Source organism: Rissa tridactyla, chromosome 8, assembly GCF_028500815.1.
Source record: "Rissa tridactyla isolate bRisTri1 chromosome 8, bRisTri1.patW.cur.20221130, whole genome shotgun sequence".
Lineage (NCBI taxonomy): Eukaryota > Metazoa > Chordata > Aves > Charadriiformes > Laridae > Rissa > Rissa tridactyla.
The window spans coordinates 1,943,796-1,958,863 of record NC_071473.1 but is presented as its reverse complement, the minus strand read 5'-3'; the positions used below and the strand labels follow the sequence as shown (position 1 = coordinate 1,958,863).

General features: G+C 44.2%; 2 protein-coding genes across 5 annotated transcripts in view; one reads left to right on the top strand and one right to left on the bottom strand.

The window, feature by feature from the left end:
- DNAAF5 (dynein axonemal assembly factor 5) overlaps window positions 1-11,006 on the bottom strand; it is a 29,274-nt gene extending 18,268 nt beyond the window's left edge. The window contains exons 1-6 of the mRNA XM_054211855.1: window positions 10,453-11,006; window positions 9,727-9,911; window positions 8,836-8,960; window positions 8,276-8,391; window positions 4,061-4,293; window positions 892-1,098 (exon numbers count right to left, since the gene is read on the bottom strand). Coding sequence (XP_054067830.1) covers window positions 892-1,098; window positions 4,061-4,293; window positions 8,276-8,391; window positions 8,836-8,960; window positions 9,727-9,911; window positions 10,453-10,984 — 1,398 coding nt within the window. The 5' untranslated portion in view covers window positions 10,985-11,006. The remainder of the gene's footprint in view (window positions 1-891; window positions 1,099-4,060; window positions 4,294-8,275; window positions 8,392-8,835; window positions 8,961-9,726; window positions 9,912-10,452) is intronic.
- Window positions 11,007-11,073: 67 nt separating this feature from the next.
- The window catches only part of PRKAR1B (protein kinase cAMP-dependent type I regulatory subunit beta), a 102,006-nt gene continuing 98,011 nt past the window's right edge, over window positions 11,074-15,068 (top strand). The window contains exons 1-2 of one of the 4 annotated variants that reach the window (XM_054211859.1): window positions 11,074-11,249; window positions 14,178-14,364. In XM_054211859.1, the coding sequence (XP_054067834.1) occupies window positions 14,185-14,364 (180 nt within the window). In that variant the 5' untranslated portion in view covers window positions 11,074-11,249; window positions 14,178-14,184. The other 3 variants (XM_054211856.1, XM_054211857.1, XM_054211858.1) reach the window with 3 other exon arrangements.

Genomic DNA, 15,068 nt, shown 5'->3' with positions numbered 1-15,068 from the left:
TCTTGTGCATCTGTAACAGATCTATTTCTACATCTGAGGAACTGAAGGGGAAAAAAAATAATCCTGGAAGTTAAAATTCTCTGTTCCATGTTAAAGAGAATCTCTCACCTCCTTATATAGCAATTGATGAATATTCTTCAAATGCTAAAATGAAAATGGTCTTCAAGTTCAGCCATTAATTAAGGGTACACTTGGGAGTAAACTTCTAATTTATAAAGGTCTTCCTCCTAGATTCTTACTTCAGGAGAAGCAACGAGGGCCAACAGTTTACAAAGTGTGCTCCTAAATGTACATGGAAGAGTACTGGCACCTTGCTTTTAAAATGGAAAACAATAATAATTCAAAACAAAAATAAGAAGGTAATGTTAAGAGGGAATCTTTCTTGGGAAACCTGACATGTCAATTACAATGGACTGTGAAAAGTTTTCGGTCATTTTTACTGATGAGGATCAAAATATATGATCTTGTTTGGATTGTGAACACAAGGCATTTGAAAACATGGCTTAAATTTTGCCTCTGGCTCAGCCAAGGTAGTCCTCTAACAGTACAGTACATACCAAACAGCTGCGTCTCTCCCTGTCGTGCCTTTTCATTTTCCTCCCACTATCTGAAGCCTTTTACAGCAGTTCCCAAATTTGAACCCACACTTGCTAAGGGGATGGACTGCTAGCAAGTTTTTGGGAATAGCAGATTTGACCAGGGCCCAGGGAGGACAGGGAAGCTCCTGTTTTGTCTCAGACACACGTCCACAGCTATGTCCTGAGATAGCGTGGGCTAGGTGTGCAAGGGAGGAATCGGAATGGGAGCATTTAGGGAGAACAAGGGAAAAATAAGTCTGAGAACTACCGGTCTAAAACTGCAGTCTGTTGTGTATTTCCCGGTTATCCTCACCTCTTCAGATCCTTGTCCAGCTTGTGACAGTGTGTTGCCAAGATCGGTCAAATGAGGCTGTAAGATTTCTTTTGTGCTACCTCGAATCACTGCAGTTAGGACCATTATACAAGATGGCTTAGGTGTCTTCCCAAAGGCTGATGTGATTAATCTCAACGACACCTTCGGGCTGACAAACGTTCCAATCAATTCTGCTGCTTTCACACACTGAAAAAAAGCACAGGAAAAACTTGAGTATTTTCCTGAAAACACAGAGACCATTCAACATATCGGGGGCTTTTTCTTTTTATGATTCCAGCTGTTATTTTAAATGCTTCAGCAGTTGCCTCGTAGGCCTTTTCCACTCGCTCAGTAATGATTATATGCATGAAGAAATTTTCTTGACATGTGTTCAGTAAGCACATAATAAGGCATGCAAGCACTCTGCTCAGCATCAGACACACTTCCATGAGAAAGTAATGCACAGAAATGAAGTGTACAACTTCCAGCGTTAATAAAGTCTCTAGCTTAGAATAACCAGATGTTGCAGATTTAGTGGTTTAACATTTTGTCCTCCAAATGCTGTTCTGAGGAATGCTCTCAATGCACCCACCACCCGTCTATTAAAAGCAACAACAATAGAACCCTGGAAGAGGAATTTTTTTGTTATTGCGCTATATTTTGACACCGACATTAGAGTTCTGGTTTAGTGTGGGAGCACTGCCATGGGGAAACTGCCCACTGCTTTCAATCTCTTTCTTATTTTACTGAACAGGCTTAAATTACTATGTATTCCACGTGATACTCGTGCTCTTCAATCCCATCTCTGCCTTGCAGACATATCGCTATGTTGTATTCCATGTGAAATACCGTCACACCAGAGCTTACTCCTGCCTGATGCCCAATATTTACAATCAAGTGCATGAACAGAGATAGAGTCAACTACTGCCCCATTACCTGTGCAACCGGAACCACTTACTATTTGATTGTTGGCTCATTTCCCCAAGCATGAAAGCTTATTTCCCCTTTGTATACAATTTTTAGCCTAGTGATTTAGCTGTGAATTTTTACTTGTACATAATACTTGAATTATCCTAGTTTTTTAGTCCCAATGGAAGCATGTAGCCACGAATTCTATAGTTTAAAACTGCACTATATATAACAATTTCTTTTCACAAGGGTGAAGACTCAAAACAGTTTATAATATACTCTACGTAGATGTGAACCCTGTCCTCCTCCATATTTGCCATGGAGAAAGAAAAAGTCTGTTAGTGCTCTGGAAACTGCAAAAGGACAATACAATTAAACAGTTTAAAAATATGAACTGATGCATTTGTATGGATCAATTTATCTACTCATTTTAACAGGGGAAAAGAAAAAAAGAAAAAAAGTATTAAGAGACCACTTGGTCTTTTACTCTTATACACGTAATTTAGTATTATTGGGCTGGAGAAAGACATGCACATTTTCCAAGCTGGTGGCTGCTCTGAAATGAGCTCTACAGTGACAATCAATAGAGGAGATAATCACAGAATCCTGGGAAGCAGCATCACTAAGGAGATAAAAGGCATTCACAAACAAAAGTTGCTGGATCTTAAAATTTTGGCATAAGGAAGAGTAAAATTAAATACAGAAACCATCTCCTAATTGGGAATAAATCTCTTAGAAGCACCCACGAGAAGATTAGTGATGGAATACTAAGAAAGAGACAAGTATGGTCAAGAAAACGAAAGAGAAAACTACGTGCTGCTCAAACACATACTTTTGAATTTATATTTACAGCAGCAACCACTAGATTCTTACAGCAACAAACACAAGCACCAGGACAGCACGACCATGCGGTTTACTCTTCTAAATATTTAAGTTTTCTTATATATTTGAAACAACCACTAAGGAACTTAAAAGTTGCATACCCACAGTGGCATATCTCCTACTTCAGCCCTTGGGCATCGATTTCCTAAGGCCCATATACCCCTTCTTGAAACAAGATTACTTCTGACAGCATTCCAGGTTTTACTTCTCTCTACTATTGATGGGTGCGTGACTGGCTTATCCTACAAGCTCAGCCTTGCTGAAAGGCAACATGGTTAGAGACCAGCTGCTGGCTCTGAAAGGGCAGGTGGAAGGGGAGCAATAGGTAGAAGGGGTAGTAACAGAGTAAGAACTGGGGGAAGGAGATGAACAATTCTGAAAAATTAAAGGACAGAGACAACAATTAGCACTGAGAAAGACTAAAGACAACAAAAAACTGCAGGAAAGAAAATAAGAAAAAGGATCATTTCAGAAATGGATTTCACAGTCTGTGTAGCTCAGAGCAGGAACCTAAAGAAAAGCCTGATCTAAGAAATCAGTTTTTCTGATGCTGGTTGGATCACTTGTGTTGAGTAAGCAGAAAACATTCTTCCAGTTTCCCAAAGCAATAAAATTTGCAGCTTTAAAGTAAGCTATGTGGATTTTTTTTTTTTTTTGGTTCTTCATATGTTCTCTTGCCTGTGTAGAAATATGAACAGAAGATTTTCTCTTAAAATTGTAAAAATGTTTGTATCACCTGTCTGTCCTCTGCTAAATTTATCTAATGTCTTCAACTACATGTGTTTATTGATACTGTTGATCAAAGTGTTGACAGCATCAACTGTTAGGAAAAAGGATACTAGTTATTCCTCACAAAAAACATGAATAAAAAAGCCATTTTACAAGCATTAAGTCAAGTGTTCAAACACTGAATATAGGTATCACATGGAATAAACATACCTCAATGCTTGGTTGGAATTATGGTTGGATTATGCAGCAGGGGGAGATAAGTGAAATTAACTTGAAAGGGCATGACCTGCACATTTTTTTAAAATGGAATTTGTTGCCCCAAGGCTTTTATACTATAATCCACTGCTTATGATTTTTAAAGAGATCATTATTAATGCTTCATGGGGTTGGCGTATCAACTAAAGAGTATTTAAATAATTTTGTTATTGGTCTTCATACCAGTAACACAAGAATACATTTATTTTAACACAGTACGTACATATAATGTTCGCATACTTTTAACATCCATAAAAACCTGAGCCTGATCCTTCAGTCATGGGCAATTTCCAGTGACCTAAGGTAAGGTCAACCCTTTGAAGACTGACTCAAGACTAGAAAGGATAAGGTCTTTATTCAGTGTACAGTAGATACTGTAGCAGAGTAGACTCACATTTTTAACCACGTCACTTTCTTCATCCAAGCATGCTTGGTACAAAGTTCTAAGCAGTAGCTCCATGTGCTGTGTTATGTGATCCTCCGCATGTAGCAATAACGTATACAGAAGCTGGGATGCTTTTACTCTTGTGCTTTCAACCCAGTCTGTTATATCATGACAGAGACCTGGAAGAATTTTGGAGAGGTTTCTTGACACAAGTTCCCGACATCCTAGTCCTGGTCGAGTCACTAGAAGAAAACAAACAAACAAAAAAACAAAACAAAAAAAAAGAAAAAAGAAATATCAAAGGAAAAGTCAATGCACATTAATCCTTAGAAAAGTTTAAAGGCTCTGAGATAAGAGCTATGGGTGTCTGCTTCAGCAAGGAACAAAATATTCCAAATGCTGATAAGGAGTTTACCTGTGCAAGCTGCATTTCATTAATATCTATTGCAGAATTTAAACTCCACACAGCTCTCTGAAAATGTATGTATTTATTACCGGATGGTGATCTAGATTACATGTTTTAAAATGTGTACAGAAGGCGAAGAGAAAGAGAACTTTATGGATATGGCACATTACCCACTTTGGAAAACACAGAATAATAATTTCCTTTTATTTTTTATAGCAACAAAAAACTCACTAAAAAATAAACCGAAACACAGAGAGATAAAATGGTAGAAAGACTTTTGCATGCAAACACTGTGGTATCACTGAGTGAAATGTAATTTGGAAAGAAAGGTAGAAGTCACAAATAGTGCAGGGGACACGAATTGCAGTAAAACGGACAACATCAATTGTGCCCTCTAAAGGAAAAGGTTAAAAGTGTATCTAGCAAATTAAAAGTAGAAAGGGTACTATGACTTGAACAAGTGCTGTGTAATAGATCAAGCTGACAAAATTGATATTATTTTAAAAAAACACAGCTGTTATACAATCTCTTTTTTAAGGCCTTTTCAGGAAAAGTGGCTCACTCTGATACGTCTCTCAAATCTCTGTCTGATTTTTATTATTAAATAAGACAATTATTAAATAAGACATTTCAAAAGGAAGTGAAAGATTGATTATACAGGAGTTGGAGGAGTCTTTTTGTTTTCCCCCCAGATTAAATTTCATTCATAAAGATTTTGTGGAAAGTGGGTTTTTGTTGTTGTTATTTTTTGTTTTCAAACAAACCCCAAAGTGTTACAAATACACACTCCCTACCTGAACAGAGGATGCACAACCTTCCCAACAATGTTTACTGTCCTGTCTGGTAATCATCAAATTGACATTTTAGCTCATTTATAAATCACTGAGACTCAGAGAAGCAACTTGACCAGTATCACAAGCAATTATCAAGCCTCCACTGCTGTACTTTACAAAAAACTAGGACAGTGCGTTCCAAAGAACTGCAATAAAGTTTTTTAGTGACTTTTTCTACGGGAGAATTTTTTCCCCTTTACACTGTACACGCTTATACAGACAAAATCTGAAAAGTTATTCTTGTAAGAACTACCAATTTATTATTGCCACTCCTAATGTTCACATACTGTTTTGAGAAAGAAACATTCTTCATTATAAGGTGTCAAAAACCACTGAATGTGTGAGTACATTTTTTATTTCTGGTACAGAGTTCTGCTGTAAATGTTTAAAAGGGAAATGACTGAGTTGTCTCAGCATATTTTCCTGCATTGGTCCATGTAACTACGAATGCTAAAAGGAAAACAGACTAAAGTAAATGGCCTGAAGAACACAAAAGGCTTACAGAAATGCCTATGAAATACCTAGAGTAGGGAAAAAATATAAGCAAATTTTCAAGCATCAGGACATGAATTGCTGCTTCTTTTGTCAATGAAGGATAACATTTTGGATTATGAAAACTGACAATGAATAGCAAAAGGTCAAATAAAGAAATCAACTTGAGACAGCAAATACAGACTGGCATCCTATTCGACCTGAGGCAGAATTTTGTTTAAAGAATTTGGACCATTCTTTATCAGTAGTTCCTTCATTTCAGATGTTCAAATGCAGGCATTTATCCCTGTAGCTACTCCTGTCAAAGCCTTCCCTGCTATAAACTGTCTGCACCCATATCCTAAGGCAACGGCTGCTGCTGCTGAATGGCAAGCTGCTCAGTTGGTTGGATGACACCAGGTAGGAGGCATAACTCTGCTCTTCCTCTGACCTGCAACATCTGGCAGCCGGAGATCAAAGCGCAGGGGGGCTCATCTCTCAGGTTCATTAGTTTGACAGTTGGACTAGGATAGTTAAGTAAAATGTACTATGAACTCACAGTTATAAACAGATATTCCAGGATGTTGAATAAGTCAGAAGCAAGAGCAGCCGTGTCAAAATACATCATTATCTTATTACAAAAAAAACCCCCAAACGTGTGTGGAAGGGAAACATGGGGGAAGGACAGACATCACAACAACTCATACCATCTGTGGTAAGACACCACAAATTATTACTTGAAACTAAGGTATACTAATGTCTTTGACAAAGTTTTCTATCTGTACAATTAAGTAGATGATCACCCTTTCCTCTCATTTTTCTTCTCTTTTGTCACATAAAGCCTGACTGTTAATAGGACATACAATTTGGAAGTAAAGATAAACAGCAGGATATTATGTCTTAAAATCACCATTAACATGGGACTCAGGTGTGTACATACGTCCCATTCAAGTCTTCCATGCACATTTCTACCAAGCAAGATGCATGAAAAGTCAATTAAATGCAGGGCTGGAATGTTGCCCAAATTTGTGAAACATACTTATTCTGCTAAGAAAATTTATTTCAGAAAGTTCATATAATTCAATTTATGAAGTAATTGACAGATGTCCCTTTCTAAAAAAAAATAGTTGTTCCCCCCCCCGCAAAAAAAACCCCAACACACAGCTAGAGAAAACTGAACAAGGTAACAATATTAGCAATATAAACATCCTTGAAACAACTATTTCAAGGATGAGCACATAAAGCCTTTCATGACCTTCACTATATCATGGTCATTACAAAATAAGTGACTAGAGCTTAAACACTCAGTTTTGACAGTTTATATACATTAAAAAATCCTCTGACTGCCAAAAAAAGAAATATGTTTCTGCCATCGCTAGTGGAAGTAAAAACATTCTTTACCATTTACAGATCCCTGAGGTAATAAACATAAAATAAGGGGGAAAAAAAAAGAATTGGAAAGGATAACAGAACAACTTGACTGTCTTCAAAGCTAAACAGTTCTGTCAAACCAGTCACCATTATGAAGTGCTTCCCCTTTCATTCAAGCATTACTGAGTAAAGGAACTTTAAAAGAAAAAAAAAAAAGACGTCTAATTTCAAAGGAGAAAGGACTCCGGAACCCACTGTCATGGAAAGGATTTTGCTGCTGGGTATTCTGTGATGTGATTGTCAGGTAGGCACAAGTCAAGCATGAACCTGTTCTTTCACACCAAAAGAGTTTTTGTTCTGTTAAATATGAGTATAGAAATCAATAAATGACCCATTTAAACCCTCTCTTTCACCAAGACCTATATGCATATTTTTAAACATTAACTTTTTGAACCTGAGATGGGAAACAAGCTTCAAGCTACTGCAAACATATCGTTTTAAAGCTACCTATAAATCATACGGTACTAAGTAGTAATCTACCCCTGCTACGTATCTTGGGATTTTGTATATAATAAAGGAAATTATTGTTTCGGTTCCCATGTCTTTGCATAAGCTGGCAGATTTTAATTAGCATCCTAGTGTCTCTTCAGACAAAGAAGTCTGAAATCATTTCACTGCAAATTTTTCTTCCACGCCAATTCTGTGGATCAGTAATGCTGTGGCTAGTTCTCATTATTTAAGGACTCAGCTCACAGGCTCTTTCATCCTGCCTTCCTTTCCGGTCATTTCTGTGCCCATTCTCCACCTGGCTGCTGCCTAATGCAGAATTTTCTGCTGCTTCTGCATCACTGCTGTCTCTTTTTCAGCATGGGCGTTTTCATTTAGTTTTTCTCCAACATGCATTTTGGGATTAATGGAAAAACTGAAGGTAGTTACTGAACCAACTTTTTTTTAAATGTAAATTTAACGTAAATAATTTTATATACATATATGATATATATTTCTATATATATGCTACCCCTATACGTTAACTAACATTACATCTTGTAATGAATATTACACACCCCACTCTGCTCTCATTACTGCACTGCAGTGCTCAGGGATTATTCAGGAAGTAAAAATCACTTTCAGTTCAACACTTACCTCCTTTGGGATAACGAGATGGTGAAACGCTAAAATCCATCTTATCCTTCAGATCTTCCTCATTCTCTTTCTCCCACTGCAAGCCTATCTTTTCCCAATAAGTCCAAGCCAGTTTCCTAGACATAAAATAAGAATTTTATACCATCATGCCCCCAAAAGAAAAGCATTTTAAAATAAGACTTCCAGAAACTCTGACTTCTTAAATTCATCTGGAAGGACAGGAAGCATTCCTGACGTTTAACCTAGGCATATTAAGTTGGGAGCTTATGCCTCTTTTGTACACAGTGGACAGAGTACAGCGGACTCACCTCTGCCAAAGAATAATTCTGTCTCTGTCTACCTACCTCTCTGTCTCTCTCATATTTACTTGAATGTAGCATAAAAGGACAATATAACTAAAGTTACTGAAGATAATGCTATCAGTTTGGGTTTAAGGGAAAAAAAAAAAAGCATGGGTTTTTTTTCTCCTCCAAGCAACACATTTGTGAATGTAGAAACACCTCCATGTATAACAACCATTTAGGAAAAAAAAAAAAAGAAAAAAAAAGCGTTCTGCTTACACATTTTCAGGAATTTCATCACTAAAGCTGCCAAGTAACAAAGGGATCAACTTGTGAAAATACGAATATCTATCTCGTAGGTGCAATAACCACTCTCCAATGACAGTTGTAACAGCATGCCGAACCTACAGAGATACAAAAGATTATTTTAAATATGCCAGGAAAATACCAGAAAAATTAAAAAAATAATATTTGCTTTTGGTACACAAGACTTGGTAAAGTACATCAATAATCTCAAAAGAAATTACAAGAACCCAGGATTTCCTCACTTATAGCAAGCATCTTAAGTAACACCCAAGGTATCATGCTCCCTCTTGTGTTCTCACTCTGGCTTTGTTAGTCTTAGACTATTTGCTGCACAAAAGCACATCTCCGAGAGGAAGACAAGATACAGACCTAACTCTGAAGACTCTAAATTCTCATGGTTAATATCTCTCTGAGAATGCAAGAAATGTACATTTCTCTGGAATTTGAAGCTTTCCAAGCACATCTCCAGAAGACAATTTTCTCTGTTCACTATAAAGGAAGTCTAAGTTAAATAATGTGAATACACCACTCAAAAATTAAAATGCTTCAGTTACTATTAAGTTGCACATTTTAAAATTACTGTCTCAGTTGCATCTTATGAAGGGATCAATACTGTGTTTGCTAAGCATATGAAAAGGCCATAGAATCAAGTCCCAGAGTGATCTGACAGAACAATTTACGATAGAGCTGAAGGCACCCATTAAAAGAAAAAGGTGTCTACAAACTTCAACAGCTGGCAGGATTAGACAGCAGCTGAATAGGTCACCAACCTTGGTTTTGAATAGCTGAAAAATTGGGGGGGAGGAACTGCCCCGAAACAGATTCAAAATAAATCCAGGAAAAAAAAAAAGAAGAAAAGCACACCTTGGGAATCTCATCAAATAATCTTTGGGCCAGATGAGACAGAACATCATCCACAGACTTTCCATTTCCAAACTGTATCACTGCTCCAGTAGCCTGAATTACATCAACACGAACTCTGTAGTGCTGGTGTGAAATTGTTTGCATTAAGGGTTTTATCAGAGATTCTGACTGCATATGGAAGTGCTCTGTTAGGGCAGAGAGACACAAACTTCAAACATGCCTTTCTCTATGTGGGTGATAGATCTTCAATGACGTGATTTCTGTAATGCTTTGAACAGCAGCTTGATAAATGTTGCTTCATGTATGTAGCACGCAGATTTAACTTTATACTACATTAGAGCTGAACGCTGGCACACACGCACTCCCCTACCCCCTCCTCCCACTGTTACTCCCATGCTGTAAGTGCTCAGCACAGAACCATAGAATTGTTTAGGTCGGAAGGGACCTTAAAGCTCATCCAGTTCCACCCTCCTGCCATGGGCAGGGACACCTCCCACTAGACCAGGTTGCTCAAAGCATCCATCCCTGGCATGGTTCTTCTTCAACAGATCCTCCAAGGCCTGCAAGGTGCACCTCTGAGGGTGTGAGCAGCTTCTCATCTCTCTTTCTCCCAGTTGCATCCCAGTAACCTCCAACCGGTCCCTGCCTCAGCCCCTGTCCTCCCAGGAGGCTGCAGGCACACATCAGCCTGCCGCTCCCCCCCCCGTGCCCATCCCCAGGCCCCACCTGGCATGGCCTGGGCGCAGGCCACGGCGCACCTGCAACTCTCCCGCCTGACCTCGGCATATTGGTCGAGGAGGGTGGCCTGGAGGATGCGGATAACCTCGGCGAGGTAGGGGACGAGGGCGGCCCCGCAGCGCCGCAGCAGCAGGCTCAGGAGCTGGACCAGGCCGAGGCGCAGCTCCTCGCTGGGCTCGGCGCCCGGCGGTGGGCAGAGGCGCTGGGCCAGGGCCGGCAGGAGGACGGGCAGCGCCTCGCCGGGCCGGTCGCCGTGGCTGAGCCCGTGGCGGAGAAGCTGGAGGGCGAGATCCCGGCACCGCTCCGCCGCGTCCCCCGCCAGGCAGCGCGCCAGCGGCCGCACCAGCTGCGCCCCGAAAACCTCCTGCACCACGGCGCCCGAGAGCGGCCGCTCCTGCACCTCGGCCCGGATGGCCTCCAGCGCCCGCAGCCGCGCCGCCCGCCCGCAGTCGGGCTCCTGCAGGCAGCTCAGGGGCCGGCTCAAGGCCTGCGCCACCTCGGCCGCCCCGGCCGCCGCCATGCTCCAGCCGTCACCACGGAAGTGCCACGGCGTTGCTAAGGACGCGCGAGACTTTTACGACGGCGGGTGAGCGCTTTACGGCGAGGCGGTGGTGTGCCGGGCTGTATCGGCCCCGCGGGTGGCGGGCGCTGGCAGCGCGGCGGCCGTGGCCCCGCTCCCGGCACCCCGAGGGGACGGCCCCCTCCCGCCGTGCCTCCGCCGCTCTGAGGGGACGACCCCGGCCCCACAGCAAAGCCCCGCGGAGGCCGGGCGGTGGTTCCAGCAGGTACGGTGGCTGCCAGCAGGAGCGGGACCCGTTATTGGAATCGCGGGGATAAAAAGCGATGCAAACTTGAGAGAAACCCAGGGGCGGCCGCAGGCGGGGCCGTGCTGAGGGGAAAGGCACAGCGACCTGGCCTGAGCCGCCGAGCCTGGCACCACGGCCCCGCAGAGCCCCGGGGGTGAGGGGGATACTCTGCGGAAAACTTTCACACGTAACACGTTATTTGCATCACTTTTCCCTTCTGTTTTTCCTCTGGAAGGATCAGTGCTGCAGTGGCAGTAAGTCACCGCTTTCTGTAACAGCGGTATATAATTTTTAGTGTTCATTTGTATTAGTTAATGTGTATTTATGTTGTATTTGTATTGTACTTACAGGCACTTTACACAATGTAACGTTTGTGTGCTGCTCTGGTGACTGTGCAATCAACACACATCAAACCAAAAGGGTCATCCGGGTCTTTTTCTTGACTAATCATACTTAAAGTGCAATAAACTATGGAACTAATTCATATTATCTTTTTAAAATAACCTTGTATTTACCAGCAAGGAGATCATTCTCTTGTGCTGCTGCTACCATGACTGCGCACCTCTGGGGTCCTTATTCACCATTTATTCTGTGGGAACCGTGAGTGTGAATCCCCTGGGAACAGGGAAACAGAGGGAATATCAGCCTGCACTGGAATATTCCCGACAGCGCGTGCTGGCACCTGGCCCACCAAAGGTGCTGGCCCGTGGCCAAGTCCCAGCTGTGACAACGCTCCTCACAGGCCTCGTAGAGAGGTGTGATGACTTTACTTTAAAGTGACCAAGGTGGTGAGCTGCTCTTCCCAGCCCTCCAAAGCCATGGGGTGCAGCAGGTCTGGGGTGCGTGGAGCTGCCATGCTCCTGCTCCACTCAGCAGCCCGTCCTTTGTGGCCAGGCCATCATCCTTCATGGCCAGCTTGTCCTTTGTGGCCAGCCTATTCTTCATGGCCAGGCTGTCCTTTGTGGCCAGCGCATCTTTTATGGCCAGGCCATCACCTTTCACGGCCAGGCCACCTTTCATGGCCAGGCTGTCCTTTGTGGCCAGTGCATCCTTCATGGCCAGGACACCTTTCATGGCCAGCCCAAAATTTTTGACCAGGCTATTGTCATTCATGTCCAGGCTGTCCTTTATGGCCAGACCACCTTTCATGGCCAACCTGTCCTTCATGGTCAGGCCACCTTTCATGGTCAGCCCAACCTTCATGGCCAGGCCACCTCTCATGGCCAGACCAACCTTTGTGACCAAGCTGTTGTCCTTCATGGCCAGGCTGTCCTTCTTGGTCAGGCCACCTTTCATGTCCAGGCTGTCCATTGTGGCAAGGCACAACCTTCGTGGCAAGGCACATCCTTCATGGCCAGCCCGTCCTTTGTGGCTCGTCCTATCCTTCATGGCCAGGCCACTTTTAATGGCCAGCCCATACTTTGTGACCAGGCTGTTTTCCTCCATGGCCAGGCTGTCCTTCGTGGCCACCCCCGTCCTTTGTGGGCTGGCCGCCATCCTTCATGGCGAGGCCACCTTTCATAGCCAGCCCAACCTTTGTGACCAGGCTGTTGTCCTTCATGGACAGGTTGTCCTTCACGGCCAGGCCACCTTTCAAAGCCAGCCAGTCCTCCATGGCCAGCCCGCCCTCAGTGTGGGGGCGCAGGGCAGGCAGGCCGCGCGGAGCGGCGCGGTGCTGAGGGGGCAGGCAGGCCGCGCGGAGCGGCGCGGTGCTGAGGCGGCGGGCAGGCCGTGCGGTGCAGGGCGGCGCGGAGCAGTGCTGAGGCGGCGGGCAGGCGGTGCGGGGAGGCGCGGAGGCGGCGGGCAGGCGGTGCGGTGAGGCGCGGAGCGGAGGCGGCGGACAGGCCGCGCCCGCCGGTGAGTGAGGGCGGCGGGACTTCCTGCGCGGGCGCGGCGGGGCCGCAGCCTTTGTGCGGGAGCGGGGCGGAGGGTCCCCGCGGAGCCCCGCGGACGGGCGGGCAGCGAGGGGAGGCGGCGGCCGCAGTGCGGATACCGGCGGGGGAGCCCCTGCCTCCGCCTCCGGGAAAGGAGAGAGGAGCCGCCGCCGCTCCGCCGGCTCCAGCAACCCAGGTATTTACCGGCTCCCCGGCATCCACCGCAGCCTCCGGCGCTCCCCAGCCGCGCTGGCCGAGCCCAGCCGGGCGCGGAGCCCGGCGGCGGGACGGGTATGGGCCGATCCGCCAGCCCCTGCCCGGGGATGCGCTGCCTCGGGCGGCCGGGGACCCCCCCGGCGCACCCCCGCTTGCCGGGGCCTGTTCCGGGGCCCGCTCGGCCTCCGCCGCCCCGGGGCTCCCCCGTCCCGGGCAGGGCGGCGGGAGGCCGGTGTAAGAGCCGACCTCGCCGTTTTTGGTCTGTAACAGAGCGGACATACGCTCACTGGGGGAAATAAAGAGGGGTTTGGGGTTGTTTTCCCACAAACTTGCCTTTGGGCGGCTCTGCTCCCCATCGCAGCCGGGACCGGGAAGGGTGGTTGGCTGTGGAAAGGGGAGATGTAAAAATTTACCAAAAATCCTTCTGTTGTGGAAAACTGGACTTCTGGTGACGGGGAGAGAGTCCCCAAGGGAATAGAAAAGCAAGGCTTTGCGCCATCATTTAATAGCTGTCTTTGAAACTCATGGCCTTGTATGATTAATTGCACCGTTATTTCCAAAGGCTGACTGCCGTCTGGGAGTTAAAATGCTCTTTTTGCAGTTACTGGTACGTTGATTGTACAAAGATGACATGGTTCAGCATTTCCACGTACAACCCCAGACATTTGAACAATCAGGATCAATAGCTCTTGAATAGGCAACAGGCAATATTAAAATGTCTTTGCTCCTCCAGCGCTCTCTGACAAAGGATTTGGGAACTGTCTCTTATCTCTTTCTTGCACCATTTTCTTACCTGTGTCTGTTTTCTGTTTACAAGCCTGAAGATGGCTGCTGCTTCTTCCTCCTGCAATGTGGAAGAAGACGAGAGCCTGAAGGGATGTGAACTCTATGTTCAGAAGCACAACATCCAACAGATATTAAAAGAATGCATTGTAAACCTTTGCATAGCAAAGCCAGACCGGCCCATGAAGTTCCTCAGAGAACACTTTGAAAAATTAGAAAAGGTCAGTGATTTTCAGGTGACTTATAATTTTTGATTTTTAAACTGAAAAGGATGGTTTAAAAAGTTTCAAGTATTTTGGTGCATTCTTCCTTTTAAGTTTTAAATTTAAAAGGAAAACAGGCTGTTAGAAGAAAAAACCCAACCCTTTATTTGCTGATGTCTACTATAATATTGACTATTGTATTTAATTTGTTGTGCGTCACGCCAAGTTTATGATTTCTCATCAAACCACACTTGTTAAAAATGACCCAAAGAGTTATGAGCATACTTTTTGTTTCGATGTGTGGTGTCCTGAACTCTCACCTGTGGGAAGAACCTGCCTGCGAGAGCAAAAGATGCTGTTCCCTGTTTATTCCAGTGTCTGATGATGTGGTTTTCTCTTCCCCTAAAACTGAACAAAATCAGGGAACCAGCAAGTTGTGAGAAAAAACCCATTGAACAGTTTGCCATTTAATTTTACTGCTCTTGCACATCTCTATTGCTTGTCCCAAGGTCTTCCAACAAGAAGAGACATCGTATGCTGTGACTGTCTTGAGAAGCAGCGTAGAGGGGGAGACATTTTAAAACGTTCCCAGACAAATTCTTACTAAAGCCTATGGGCGTCTTTTGCAGGAAGGGTGTGTTGTGTGAGCACAACATTTCCCTCGGGATGGTGTTTCTCCAGAAATAAATGGGAGCACAGGGCTGCAAGTTGTTTGTTATACA